A 15,330-nucleotide genomic window follows, 5' to 3' on the forward strand; every position below is an offset into this window, starting at 1 on the left:
CCCCTTATGCTAAAAGCTATGATGGACAGTCCCTCCCACCCCCTCCAGCCCGCCCCTGACAGCACAAGGTAGCTCCTTCAGCCATTTCTTATTTCTTCTTTCTACCTACAATCTTGCTGCTGGAGACTGTAAATTTCCCCAGTGTGGGACAAATAAAGGTTATCTTATCTTATCTTATCTTATCTTATCTTATCTTACCTTACCTTACCTTACCTTACCTTACCTTACCTTACCTTACCTTACCTTACCTTACCTTACCTTGTGGAACAACAGAACAATAAGAATAACTCAAAAACCTCCATTCGAGCAAATGTGGTATGACAAGGGAATAATACATGTATTTGTAGCTGACCTTATGGATCTTTCTGGATCAGTTATGCCACATGTGGGGGGTTGGCTGGATTTGATATTGTGGTTATAACCCTCCCAGAACTGGATCAATGGCAAACTTGAGATTTGATATCATTCTTGGACAAGTCCAAATAAAGGAACATCACTTTGGTGTCACACTCTTGCACTAAGGTGCCACCAACTGCCATGGAGGTGCAAACACCTGCCTCGAAGTAATGTCATTAAGCAGGACTCTATAAAATGGCTTACTCCTGGAGGGTAGACCAATATGAAGAATATATAAACGCTTGGAAAATAGCGCAATCTAAGTGACAACAGCTATAGTGTCTAAACAGTAACACACAGGTATGTATTGGACCTCTCCAAACAAATATCTGTCAAAAATGGTGGGCATTCTTGCTGAATGATTTGTTGTGGTCGTGGTAAGAGAGTGCAGTGGTTGTGAGTGGGGGTTGGACGTTGTCACACTTAACTCATTGTGGAGCCACAGTACATCATTCTGAGAATGATGCCACAAGGCAGGGTCACAGCTAGTAGTGCAGAGTGAGAAGTGATCGTCTGAGGAATTGCTAAACAGTGACGGTAAGGCCTTTTTATTAAAAAAAAAATCATATGCCATTAATTTAAGGTAACTGATTAATAAACATTAAGGTGTTGAACACACTCGCTCACGCACACACATGCTCACACACATGCATGTACACACACATGCAGATATATACGCGCACACACACACACACCAAACATTGTAAATTGATTTGTGGAAGAGAAACAGTTCAACTTTGCTCTTTATTCACCATCTCCGGTACAGGTACTCTATTTGGTACAGGTCTCTGCATGTGGAACTGTGCAAATGTTTTAAAGTACTAAAGATTTGTAGAAATGGCAATACTTTTGTCTCATAACTTTTAATTCTACAACATACATTATTATTGATTAGTGGTCATCCGATGACCATCTGTGACAGTGGTGACAATACTGTGGGACTCACTGAATTATGTCGGAAATTTCTGTGTCTGTTTTCCAAATTTTGTTTTAGCGCATTTTATTGAAAACTTTAAGGAGAAATCATTTGACGATGACCTCAGTTGTCTCACATGCAGCCATCTCTTCGGAATTTCAAATTAAGTCACGTATGCCTGTCAGACAAGATAACCTCAGTGCTGCTGATGAGACTTTGGCATGTTGAGTGACAATGGAGGCACTCTTTTCATTAGATGACTCTAAATGACTTCTCTCTTAGTATTTTGCAAACAAAACAGAACCGAACAAAATGCCAGATTTTTTTTGTGCAATTTTTAGACAGACCAACAGAGTTCCTTAAATTAATGTCTTTATGTTGATGTGTGTTTAGGGCATGTAAAGCAGGATTCCATTCTGCCAGAGCCCAACTTGACATTATGGTATTCCCAGAGTCAAAGAACGTGCAGCCAAGTGGGTCAGAGGAGAGAAGGCACATCCAGAACCATGTCTTACCACAACACTCTGCAGGACCGAACCATCTTACCTCCAGACTGAATAATTCACTGGTCAATGTCAATTATGAACCACAGGACTACAGTGAGACAGACCCACTTTTGCCCAATGAGCACTACAGTGGGGCTAGATTCAGCGGGTCTCAGGAGGCAAAGGTGTCAGCTGTTGTACCTCCCGAGTCAGTCTGCTCCCTGGTGCTGCAGATACTGGTGCCGTTCCTTCTGGCTGGGCTGGGAACCATCGCTGCTGGACTGCTTCTTGATGTGGTTCAGGTGAAGAAATTCTAAGTCATTTAAAGAAATTGTTTTCAAGTGGTGGGTTGTGACGCAATGTGGACCATGGTGACATGACCACGGGAAAATTGGGGTTCCAGTGTTACACCAGCCGAGAACCCCTGCTTTAAGGGCTATGTACATATTATAGAAAAATTACTTCTTAATTAACTTTTTAATTGATTAAAAAACATAGGATTCCTGAGTGCCTGCTGCAATCACCAAGCATGAGAATAAAACAACAAAGTAAATCTCAAAGTGAGTCATTCTTGCTGTCGAAATTGTTATGTCACAATTCGTCAGAGTTACATAATATCGCCTCCATGCTCACCCATGGCCTGGCAGTGTTGTGCCAAACCAAGAGGCCTGGGGAGGCCAGGGGAGGCCTGGGGTTCATCCCAGTGTCTAAGTCTGGCCGGATCATGGGTTGGAAGGATGTCCATAGTCTTTGAAGCTAGGAAGGAAGTAACTTAGGGCAGACAAGCAAGGACTGTGACTCTTGAGTCCAAGCTGAGCTGATTGATCACAGAAGACAACAACAACAACAAGTGTTCTTCATACATTATCATTGGATACAACCTTTTAGGATTTGATTGAGTATCTTTCTACTCCCGTTTCCATTTCCACGGCAGAGCTGGGATGTATTCCAAGAAATTACAGAGATCTTCATTTTGCTTCCTGCTGTGTTGGGCATGAAAGGAAACCTGGAAATGACGCTTGCCTCTCGACTGTCAACAGCTGTGAGTGTGGGAATACTGTACCAACATGCACAAAAAATACGTGATATGGATTAAAGAATGATGAGGCTCTGTGAACATGTAGTGGTGTACACAAGATGTATAGTACCTGGAACTGATTCCACTCTAGAGCATTTTTTCTCCATTCAGACAGACAGAACAAAATCAGTGAGGTCAGCATTCACCTATATTGGATGAGAGGCCTAGGTCACAATTTCATTTACCACAATTCCACTACATGGAACTCTTACAGCTTGCAAATTCTGATATTTCCATGGTTCAAGCCATGTACTGAAAGCCACTATTTCTCTGTTAAGCCGATATCATACTGGTGATGGGTAACCGAGCAGATTCATGATGTTGATGATATTACTCACAATGACACTTTTGCAGTGCCTTAGCCATGCAAACTGCAGAATCATACACTGGAATCTAAGTCTATCGGAGCAAATTTTTGCAGTCCTCACTCTCCTCTTAAAGACAATTATTCTTGCCAAGACCAACAGCCACATGCCGATGACTATAAACAGGCAGCTCACATTGTTCTCCATTGGTGTTGTTTGGTAGGATGTCTTGACCCACATTGATGTCAGTGGCAAAGCCATTTTGGAGAAGAACAGGGCTTTCCTCTAAACTGCTCCCATAACCAGAAAGCATAGAACCTATGCACTTATTGTAGGTACAATAGCTAACAGTTTGAATTCAGTATTGTGTAGCCTCCAGTGTTTATTGAAAGAAAAGAAAGAAGAAGAAAGAGAAATATTACCCCCATAACATAATCAAACAAAACGTGCACAAAGAAAACCAAGGGATCTACACTTACATTTAATGACATCATCAACAATGGACTGCTTTAATAAAGTTCTCTTCCACAGAATAATATTTTTGCTCCTTGTATCATGGGGTTTCTGTCCCCTTGTGAAACTCCACACTGACTTGTAAAGACTGTGACAGCAGATGAACCAGCCGTACCAGTACATATATGCAGTGGGACAAATGAGTTATTGAAGTTAGTTCGCATAGTTTAGGTTTGTCGAAGCCAGCAATTCATTAGCCATTCCGTGTTCATTCTTTTTATAGTTTGCTTTTGGCTGTTGTTTTCGACTATGCATGTGCGCGCGTGTGTGTGTGTGTGTGTGTGTGTTTAATTATACTAACAATTTACTATCCTAGTTGTAAATACACTAATTGTTTTTTAAAAACATTATTTTTCATACATTTTTAAAAATTACAAAGTCATCATTAATTTTTTATGTATTTATATAAACATGCTTGTATTTCAGGTAAATGCAGGAAAAATGGAACTTGCAAGTGAAAAATGGATGTTGATCTTTGGAAATCTGGCACTCAAGCAGGTTCAATATGAAAAGTCTGTTAAAAACGATATGTATCATCCACCAGCGAGCAGCCATTGTAGTATTTTACCATGGGTGCTATTTACTTATATTACTTATCTTACAGCTACAATCAACTGTTCTGGGCCTTTTAGCCTCCCTGATGGCTCTTGTATTGGGCTGGATTGCCGATGGAGGGATACCATTAAATCACGTTGTCCTTCTGTGTACAACCAGCGTTTGTACCACATTTGTGGCCTCACTGCTGCAAGGTAATGTAACATTACAAAATATTCTTTTGTCATCTTGCCCAGTTAATTTTCTGTAAAATTATGTGTCAGAGTTTTTCTCGGACAAAGTTAAAGAAATGACTCGGCACACAGGGAAAATTGTTTATTGTCAACTGTGTTTATTGAAAACTTTTATTGTCACATATGCAAAATACAAGAAAAAGACTGTCCCCGATATTTGCATTCCTCGCCCCCGGTCCGACCCCTCAGTAGTGATTGGTTACTTAGGTTTAATTTTTGAATCGCCGATACGTTGACACCTTTCTGTCTGGTCGACAATGAATCAACAAGTTGCAGACTTTGCAAGTGACAAATGTCGCATGGGCGCGACGAGTATTCTCAAATCGTCTTTTGTTGTTCAACAACGCTTTGTTCCCGAATTGTTCATTCCCCCTTTGTGACCGAGTGTAGCCTTCTTTCCTCTGTTCGCCCCCTTGCATTGACGTGCTAATTGTGGACCTGAAAAGCCCTCCGCCCAGACGGCCGGCGCCTTTGCGCACATGCATTTGGGGACGCTGGATACGCACCCAAACGTTTAGACGTGCCCAAATTAAATGAAACTTTAAACATGATATTATTGTTATTATTATTGTTTTGTGTTTTTTGTTATTGTAAAGTGTCCTTGGGTGTCTTGAAAGGCACTTATAAATAAAATGTATTATTATTATTATTATTATTATTATTATTATTATGATACAATTTTGCTCATAGATTTCTCTGTCATTATGTTACTGCAATTGTGTTCATTTTTAATGCAGGATTTCATGGAGACAGAGTGTCACATTAAGTCAAAAACTCAGCATGAATTCATTAATGTTTATCATCAAATTATGATGGATGATTTTTGATGAGGGCATGACTGTACCTGTAAAATTATAACTGACTTGTCATGATGCTAGCTATCAAGTTTGATATCTTCCCATATGTAGCTCTCATACACCTATTAATCGACAATTCTCAGAACGGTGTTAGGCATTTTCATCTCAACATTTTCATCGTGTGTGTGTGTGTGTGTATAAACCAAATTGAGCCTACTCCTATTTTCCCTCCTCTCTTTCGAATAGAATCACCACTTGTGTGTAAGTGTGATTTTATGGAAGCATTATATTTCTTATCTCAAAAGATTTTTTTTAACATTAAAGATTTATTTTTGAACCTGCAAGTTTCAATGCACATTAAAATTATTGTGAATCTACCGGATGTTATGCTCATCAACACGACTTGAGTAACCATTTGATATTGAACATCATGAACTGATCACCAATAATGCAGCAATGCAAAGATAGACAAACGGTATCAAAAGCACTCATGTCCATAAAAATAAAATACAGTATACTCCATGCTATATTTTGATTCTGTCTAGGTATTGTAATGGTGGGAGTGATTATTGGCTCAAAGCGGACAGGGATCAACCCTGACAATGTGGCCACACCCATAGCAGCCAGCTTCGGAGACCTCATTACTCTGGCCTTACTGGCTTGCTTCAGTCAGTGGTTCTACTCCTTCATAGGTAAGTAAAATTAAATGTATAATCACAGTGGAGCCTCCAAAGGAAACACCCCAAAAGTCCCTCCATCCATCCATCCATCCATCCATCCATTATCTGAACTGCTTTATACTTGTGAGGGTCCCAACCATCTTAAGGCAGCAGACAGGTTACACCGAGAACTGGTTGCCAGCCAATCGCAGGGAACACATAGACAAGCAGCCATTCACTCTCACAATCACTCCTAAGGACAATTTGGAGTGTTCAGTTAATCCACCATGCATGTTTTTGGAATGTGGGAGGAAACCAGATTACCCAGAGAAAACCCACACAGGCACGGAGGGAACATGGCCAGGGAGGCCAGGGCCTGGAGTCGAACCCATGACCTCTGCACTGAGAGGCGGACGTGCTAACTGGTCACCCACCCATCCAGCATGCCCGTCTAAATTTAACTCGGAATTACTCCTTATTGTGCTTATATGGTAATATACTACCGGTATAGTTGATTTACTGAATTCATGGGTGATTAACTCTACTCTTAATGCATGGACATGTCTTCTTTCTCAATGTGGTAAGATTGTTCAATTGTACAACTATTGAGATTAGTGCATTGGTTCTTAACCTGGGTTCGATCGAACCCTAGGGCAGGGGTGTCCAACTCAGGTCCTGGAGGGCTGCTGTCCTGCATGTTTTCCAAGTTTCCCTATTGCAACACACCTGATTGAAATGATCAGATCATCAGCAAGCTCTGCGGAAGCCTGACGTTGAACCTGTTCATGTGAATCAGGTGTGTTGCAACAGGGAGACTTGGAAAACATGCAGGACAGCAGCCCTCCAGGACCTGAGTTTGACACCAATGGCAGACATGTCCAGCTCTGGACCTGGAGGGCCACTGTCCTGCCTGTTTTCCATCTCTCCCGCCTGCAACACACCTGATTCAGATGATCAGCTCATCAGCCAGCTCTGAAGCAGCATTAGAACGATCCTGATGATTTGAATCAGGTGTGTTGCTCCTGGGAGAGCTGGAAAACAGGTAGGACAGCGGCCCTTGAGGACCGACTTTGGACACCCCTGCCCTAGGGGTTCGGTGAATCAGTCTCAGTGGTTCGACAGAACCTCTGCCATGGAGGTTAAGGCACACCCAACTCAATATGTCAATTAGTTATGATACGCCTGCTTGGCCATCACTGGCTGGTTCATTTTGTGCACAATTAAAAAAATTATACTTCATACTAATTGTTTACTTTTTTTCCAGTTTTTAATAAATACGTTTTTTTAATGTCTTGAATTTGTAAAAAAAAAATCATTTTTATTTTTCACTAATGAAGGGTTTGGTGAATGTGCATATGTATTGGTTGGATTCGGTACCACTAACAAGGTTAAGATAAGAAATCCTTTATTAGTCTCGCAATGGAGAAATTCCCAATTCACAGCAGCAAAGTTATGAAAGGAAGAAGTAGAAGAACAAAATATCAATGCTGCTGGAAAGGCAGCCACTCTCGCGGCGCCATCTTGAAGTCAAAATAAGAAAAGAACACAACACAACACATAAAACACAGACAGCCGTGCAATCTTAATCACTTTTCCTGCATACTTTGTTGTTTGAAGCAATTATAGATGAAAGAGGAGAGGATCAAAGTGTCCTTTCAACAGTGGATCAGAGACGTCATGCTGAAAATGTGCACACGTCTGCTACAAGCTAAGTTTTGAAAGCAAACACGAAGCTGTAGCGTCCATTGATGAAAAGAGATCGGCTCATATCTCCTTCTTCTCGCGTATGAGGGCAGCTTTGCGGTGTTAAATGGCCAGACGTTGCAGCCATTGGACAGTAGATTCATTAGGTGCTGTGAGGTTCAAGTTGCCATCTGGTGGTCGATGAATGGGACAGTAGTAGAGGAGATGTTCTGCAGTTTAGAGTTCTGGTCCACAGTCGCAGAGTGGTGATTCGACGAGACCCCATCGGAACATGTCGTTGAAACGGCCTACCCCAGTTCTTAGGCGGTTGAGTCGTACCCAGACTTTCCGGGGTAGCGTTGAGCCAGGTGGGGGTTCGGTGTTGGGTTGGACCATGAACTGGTTGGGTCTTGCAGTTTTATCCCAACTACTTCTCCACGCTTGTTAAAGTTGGAATCATGAAGTTCTGCAGCATGATGAGGAAAATCACATATCGTTGAGGGCAACATCAATCTTCTTTGAATGGGTACTTCGGCACCACACTGGTGTTGCGTATTCAGCTGTGCTGTAAGTAAGCGCAAGAGCACTTGTACGGAGTGTGTGAGTGCTTGCACCCCAGGATGAGCCAGCTAGGCGTCTCAGCAGATTGTTTCGAGCTGTTACTTTGGCACGAAGAGCATCTATGTGCTGTTTATATGTGAGCTGTCGGTCGAGCTTCACTCCTAGGTATGTGGGGGATGGGTTATGTGGGAGTGGAGTCCCATACAGGTAGACAGTGAGTTGGCGCTTGGATTCCATGTTGTTTAGGTGGAAAGGTGTGGTGGTAGTCTTTGCCAAGCTCAATTTAAGTCTCCACGTTCTCAGGTATTCCGCTATCAATGCCATATCAGCAGTTAGTGATTCTTCCACCATGCGCCAGCTTTTGTGGGAGTATCCATCTGGTGCATTCTTGTTCTCATATCTCCTGTCCCACGTAATCCGCTTCAACTCCAAGCCGCGACTCCCAGTTCCACATCGGCGCTCTGCGCTGGCGCTCCTTTCTTCTCATCGTCGGCTCCTTCACCTTGCATCCATCCAGTCGCAGACCGTCAAACAGCACCGATCTCTCCGTTGAACAAAGCGGGGCTGTGTAAAATGCTGCCCATTACAGGCACAAAAAAAAACACAAGCGCCCCAGAGCTGTCCAGCAATGACAGTCAAATGGCACCGACATTCCTCCCAATCAAAAACAGTGCTGGTATACCCATACTGCCGAGAAGGCGCAACCACCAAGCACCGAGTCTCCTCCTTGATGAATTTCGTGGCCAAAAAAATGCTAAAAAACAATCCACATCCGGTCCACACAACACAACAACAAACACAAAGTGACAAAACAAACAGAAAAAAAAAAAAAAAAAAGCAAGGCTCATGAGAGCACTTGCCGACGGCTGCCTACTTGGGCGCCATCTTGGATGTCAATAAGAACCACTGGACTAGTGTGAAGATTAATAAGAACATTAAGTTAACATTAAAATAAGTAAAATGTACAAACAGACAGCATGCTGATTCTCCATTTTCTTGACTAAGCTTACAGGTCAACTGTGGAGAAAACCCTAAATTACAACACTTTTGTCTTGACAGAGCTGTATTTGTACGTGTTGTACCTCTTGGATCTGTTTTTGTTGTGCCTGATACCTCTGTGGATTGTGATCTCCTCCAAACACCCTGCTAGTTGGATCCTCCTCCGTACTGGGTGGGAACCAATCATAACAGCAATGGCGATCAGCAGGTACTTGCATTGTTTTTTATTCAACTTACATGAATACTGTACTGTTGCATATGGAGTATATACAGTACACACACACACACACACACACACACACATATATATTTATAAGTATTTACGATCTGTTATCTGAAACCTGGTTCTCTGTTTTTTATGTCTGTTTTAGTATGGGTGGCGTTATTCTGGATAAAACTGTGTCAGATCCAAACTTGGCTGGGATCATACTTTATGCCCCAGTCATTAATGGTGAGTAGTGTTGAGGAATGGGAGCTGTCAATTTGCTCTTGGTCCTCCTTGGACACAGGTTCTTTTATCTCTCTATAAGGTGGAAGAAGACCCAACACCACGTCGTCTTTTCTTCAGTTTATCACAACGCAACACGAATCGATTCGGGCTCCTGTGAGTCTCAGATTTCATCAGGAAGCCCCGAACAACCACAGTCACACGTATATATAGGCATAGTATGTTAATTATGTTAATTAGGGGCGGGCAGTCCTTCCCCTTATGTAAAAATCAGAAACAAAGAAAGGTCAATGCAGTTCGATCTTGGCATTTTGACAAAGTACAGACCACATCTGCTGTGCACAAATCTCGAGATAAGAGTTCCTCCTCGAGGGAACTTGACAGCCTTCAGGGACTTTCCCGAGGTGGGGGACGCAAAAGAAGACACTTGGGGGCTGTTAATCACTCAAGGGGAAATAGGACCCCAACTTCACCCTACATTCTTTGTTTTAAGTAGCGGATGTTCAGGACAGAGACCGGTACCAATAGTTCTCATAGCAAGGTGAAATTCCTCAACAATGTTCTACTACTACTTCTAGCGGAATAATTCCTTAACAGTAGCAAGTGAGAATATCAATTTGTTTGACCAGCCGATAAAGAGATTGATTAATAGATAAATAGTTTGATTGACAGCTGTCAGTCCAAAGTAATACATAAATAAGGATCTATGATGCCACTTTGGGGCCGAACTCCTGTCAAAATGATGTGATTTATAGCCGTTGATGAAGGCAATCAAGCAGGGGGGAGCATGCTGCTGTGAACACGGCGGGATCCCTTCACCGTCCTCCGCTCCCCCCAGGTCCTCCGCGTGTTCCTTTGATTCGGGCTGAATTGATGTGCGAAAATCAGAGGCTGGAAATGGAGAAGTCCTTGCAAGAGGTTTTACTGAACGTTCAGGGCACAAGTGTGATACAAACAAGTGTTGTGGTCAAGACACAAATGCGGTAAAAAACAAAGTCCCTATACAAGTCTTATATATTGTAAGCGGGGCGTATCTCCTTATGGGTATCATCTTTTCCTGTTTTGGGCATCACCTTTTCTGTTTCTGTTTCGGGATGACGGTTTGAATGTCCTTGGTGTATTTTCCATCCCTCTCTGACATTCCTCAGAAGTTATCTTGATGTTCTGGATGGAACACAGCTGTAGGTGGGAAACTGCAAACTAGCCACCAGACGCGCTTACGTACTTGTGTGGTCTATGTTCACGAAAGGTGTTAACAGTATTTTCTGTTGCCAAGGCAGTTCAAATTAAGGTCACCTCATAAGGTTCAACTGTCGGTCATATTGCTAGACTCAGAGTGAGGTTTATAGTCAAAGTCTGTCTGTCTGCGATACATAGTTTTAAGCTAAACATGTAACACATAAAAGTGATAACCTCACCGTCAATCAAAATAGAGGGATGTTGTCACTTCCACCCACCACACCTGTCCACTTTGATCTTGATAAAGTCACTTCCAGTCTTGGGGGGCCCTTCTGTCGAAATAAATTGATTGATTGATGGCTGTTAATTAAAATGGAGGGATGACACTGTTCCACATGAAGGGTACAATTCCACTGTTGTAAAAATTCCATCACTGCAAACAAATTTTTTGCTTGAAGTGCTCCCATAAATTTGTGATGACAAACACCCTCATTTAATGTAAATAAGGCGGCCTTTTTTTTTTTTTACTTTTACACCTGTTTCAATTTGAACTGCAATCTTGGTGGATCACGCACAACGTTCCCACTAACAGCGCACAATCAATTAGAGTACACACTGAATATAGTGCAAGGTACTTCAGCTCTATTATGCAAAAAATGCCTGAAACTGAAGTATTCAGACCTGCTAATTACATTTGTCATAAGATATTGAATCCCCTCTTCCACCTTAGCAGGCTCTCTTTATTTAAGATTAAGATATCTGTTGAGGAATGGGAGCTGTCAATTCGCTTTTGGCCCTTCTTGGACACAGGTTCTTTTATCTCTCTATAAGGTGGAAGAAAACCCAACACCACGTCGTCTTTTCTTCAGTTTATCACAACGCAACACGAATCGATTCGGGCTCCTGTGAGTCTCAGATTTCATCAGGAAGCCCCGAACAACCACAGTCACACGTATACATAGGCATAAGGAAGCCCCGAACAACCACAGTCACACGTATACATAGGCATAGTATGTTAATTATGTTAATTAGGGGTGGGCAGTCCTTCCCCTTATGTAAAAATCAGAAACAAAGAAGGTCAAGCAAAGTTCGCTCTTGAAATGATGACAAAGTACAGGCCATATCTGCTGGCCACAGATCTTGAGATTAGGGTTCCTCTTCGAGGGCACTCGACATCCTTCAGGGACTTTTACGAGGTGGTGGAGGCAAGAAAACCCTCGGGGGGCTGTTAATTAACCAAGGGGAAATAGGATCTAAACTTCACACTACATTCTTTGTTTTAAGTACTTCAGCAGATGTTCAGGACAGAGACTAGTATCAATAGTTCTCATAGCAAGGTGAAATTCCTCAACAATGTTCTACTAGTACTTCTAGCGGAATAATTCCTTAACAATATCCTTTATTTGTCCCGCAATGGGGAAATTTACAGTCAGAGTTCAGAAAGGAAAACACTGGGTAGGGAGAGGGAAAAAAAACACGCTCAAACTATCCTCTTCTGAGGAAAATTTCAAAAGTCCAGGATAAAAAAAAGACCCTAGCACATAAATAAGCATATGACAGTTACAACAAGTCACAAGACATAACACGTAATTAGAGGGCGTATGAATGGGAAGGGGGGGGCGACCGCGACGCAGCCCGTCTGACCAGCTGCACGGTCACCGAGCCCTCTGCAGATCATTCTACGTCGCGGGGGAAAAAGAATGGAGCGATGTTGATAAGGATGTGTATGCGTGTGTGATTGTCTGGTTGTGTATGTGTGTATGCGTGAACAGGCCGCAGCTGCTTCGTCAAGGTCTGCTCATGAAGACAGTCCTGGCTTATCAGTCCATGGCCGAGAAGGAGGGGGGTGATGGTGGGGGCACTAGCATCCGTGCATACCTTCCATCCAGGGGAAAGGGGTCCAAATAGCGTTGTTTGTTTTGGAGGAACGGCCGGCAACAATTTCAGGTGGCCTTGAGTCCGTGGCTGTATCCCTTCACTGGCGCCGATCAGCCAAATCCTCAATTCCTTTCCGAAGCGAGAATTCCAACTTCTCCATGTTGTTGTCGATCGTACGGAGACACTCCAGAACCGCAATTGCGGTTGAGCTCAATCACTGCTGGAGTCTGAGTGTTGGACATTCGTGCGAGACCATCGAGAATGAGGGGGGACAGGAGCAGGAGCAGGGCAAAAAAGCGTCCGCCTTCGTCGAGAGACAAGTAGAAATATTTGATGACATAAAGGTTTGTGCTGGCAACCCTTTTACTTGTTTCCCATATTTTTTTACCAGGCATTGGAGGAAACCTTGTCTCCATACAAGCAAGCCGCATTTCCACAAATTTGCATTTGAATTTCTCACATGGAGAGATTCCTGAAGACCATAAAAGGTGCTACCAACCCTGCAGCACCTTCTTTGGTTCAGGTAAAGTGTCAAATACTTCAACAATTTGCGGGCAGGGGAAGGTCATGATAAATGATTACGTGTATCATGATTGACTTTGACGCAGGACCGAATCACAAATCTGCAAAGGTGCTACTTCTCATTGTCGTCCCTGGCCAACTGATTTTCTTATACATTATTCACCTGATAAAAGGGGCCCACACCATGCCCAGTGCACTCTTCACTGTCACATTCTTGACTGCTTCCTTGATTCAGGTGAGTGGGATGCGTGCTCCTGCTTTGTTTGCACACATTGTCCCCTTTTTCATGCATTTCCTCAATGTTTCTGTCTCACAGGTTTTTTCCTTGCTGTGTATAGCTGACTGTATGGTCCACTGTTTGTGGAGGAAGGGTAAAGACCCAGACAGTTACTCTATACCCTATCTCACAGCTCTGGGTGATCTTTTGGGGACAGCTCTTCTCTCCCTTGCCTTCCTATTGCTTTGGTGCAGTGGAGACATTGGTGGATTATAAATTCAAAAGAGTGATGTGATACAACTGAAAAGTGTGTGTGTGTGTTCTTTTGAATATATATGAGTCTCACACAGAGAGCAAGAAAATAAATGAAAAGTTATCAGCAGCTTACCTTGTGGTTCGATTTAAGAAGATAGTCTGACATCTCGAACCAAAAGAGCCCTGAATTTTCGGGGCACTCACTTTTATAGGCTGGCAACCCGTTCAGGTGTCCCCTGCCGACTGTCCGAAGACAGGCTCCAGCACCGCACGCGACCCTTGTGAGGATAAAGCGGATTGGAAAATGGATGAATTCTAATGCACTGGCTAATTCCTCTTATTTTGTAAAGGTCTAAATCAGGCATGTGCAGCTCCGGGCCCGGAGGGTGATGTGTCGGCCCAGAGCCAGACCCACTCCTAAGGGGTGTCGGCTAACGGATCAGGAGGGCCGACAGTAAAACCTTCCTTCGTTGAGCCGCAGACCGGGGGACACACCAGATGTTTCTTTGAGCTTGAGGCCGGAATCAGTCAAAAACTAAATACAAACAGTCCAGAGGCTGAGGTGCAGGCTGGTGTCAGAGATTTTCTCGGACAAAGTTAAAGAAATGACTCGGCACACAGGAAAATTGTCTTCAATATCGGCGGGAGCGGATCTCTGAGAGCGAACGACGGTTAGTTGCTCCGATGATACACACTCGAAGTCCCGCCGCCGCGAGTTCGACATTTTATTGTAACATATGCAAAATACAAGAAAAACACTGCCCCCGATATTTGCATGCCGCACCCCCGGTCCGGCCCCTCGGTAGTGATTGGTTACCTGTTTTTCAAACTTGAACCACCAGTACATTGGCGCCTTTTCTGTCTGGTCTACATCGAATTAGCATGTTGTAGACTTTGCGGATGGCCAATGTCACCTGGGCGCGACGGGTGTTCTCAACTCGTCTTTTATTGCTCAACCGCTGGTCTCGAATTATTCATTCCTCTTTTGTGACCGAGTTTCGCCCTCTCCCCCGTAATCGCCCACCTGCATTGACGTGCTAATTGTGGACTTCAACAGCCCTCCGGCCAGGTAGCCGTCGCCTTTGTGCACATTTGGGGGGTTAGATGTGCCCAAATTAAAACTTTAGACATGATCAATTTTGCTCATAGATTTCTCTATCAGCTGGTCACAAACGAGTTTTATTCAATCAAAACCCGGAGATGTACAGATGTGCACATCGGAAAACTCTGAAATCTCCTGAGATTAAACACAGGTTTTATAGCGTTATGAGGGGCCAACCCCTCTCATTTCACTGGCTAGTCTCTTCGATCATTTATCAACTCTAATAGTATCATAATGCGTTGTGTAATTCTGATTGGCTGTGGCCTTCTTTGTCGGCTAGATTTTAATGGTATCTATAAGCAACTTCATGTCATGGTTCTGATTTATAATGGTATCACAATAGCTTTATTTTTAAAATATAATAGAGGCCCCAACCGGGCCTTTGTGTGATTGCATGTGGGTTTCAGATATAACTATATTCCCGTAGGCATGGCAAGTCGATGTATGCAAGTCTTTAGATTTAATTGTGTCTTCGTTGGCTTGGCAACCTGATGAAACCACTGAAGAACGTGCAACAGTCATTACCGGTACGCATTTTGCTAATCCAAT

The 15,330-nt window shown here is 43.1% G+C and overlaps 1 protein-coding gene across 1 annotated transcript; it reads left to right on the forward strand.

Moving 5' to 3' along the window:
* The first annotated feature begins 861 nt into the window (after nt 1-861).
* slc41a2a (solute carrier family 41 member 2a) lies at nt 862-13,731 on the forward strand. Its single transcript, XM_086109064.1, has 11 exons — nt 862-933; nt 1,706-2,099; nt 2,732-2,839; nt 4,120-4,191; nt 4,298-4,442; nt 5,824-5,970; nt 9,241-9,388; nt 9,552-9,631; nt 13,077-13,208; nt 13,294-13,442; nt 13,524-13,731. Exons 2-11 carry the CDS (start codon nt 1,752-1,754, stop codon nt 13,698-13,700), a joined length of 1,506 nt encoding a protein of 501 aa, XP_085965190.1. The 5' UTR covers nt 862-933; nt 1,706-1,751; the 3' UTR covers nt 13,701-13,731.
* Nucleotides 13,732-15,330: the final 1,599 nt, after the last annotated feature.

Source organism: Hippocampus guttulatus, chromosome 4 (assembly GCF_054856545.1).
Source record: "Hippocampus guttulatus isolate MCC_2025c chromosome 4, RoL_Hgut_1.0, whole genome shotgun sequence".
In the NCBI taxonomy this organism is placed as follows: Eukaryota; Metazoa; Chordata; class Actinopteri; order Syngnathiformes; family Syngnathidae; genus Hippocampus; species Hippocampus guttulatus.

Coding starts and splice junctions, on each gene's coding strand:
- slc41a2a (XM_086109064.1), top strand. CDS start 1,752: ATGGTATTCCCAGAGTCAAAGAACGTGCAGCCAAGTGGGTCAGAGGAG. Junction 4,192..4,297: donor GAAATCTGGCACTCAAGCAG/GTTCAATATGAA, acceptor CTTATCTTACAG/CTACAATCAACTGTTCTGGG. Junction 13,443..13,523: donor TGACTGCTTCCTTGATTCAG/GTGAGTGGGATG, acceptor TCTGTCTCACAG/GTTTTTTCCTTGCTGTGTAT.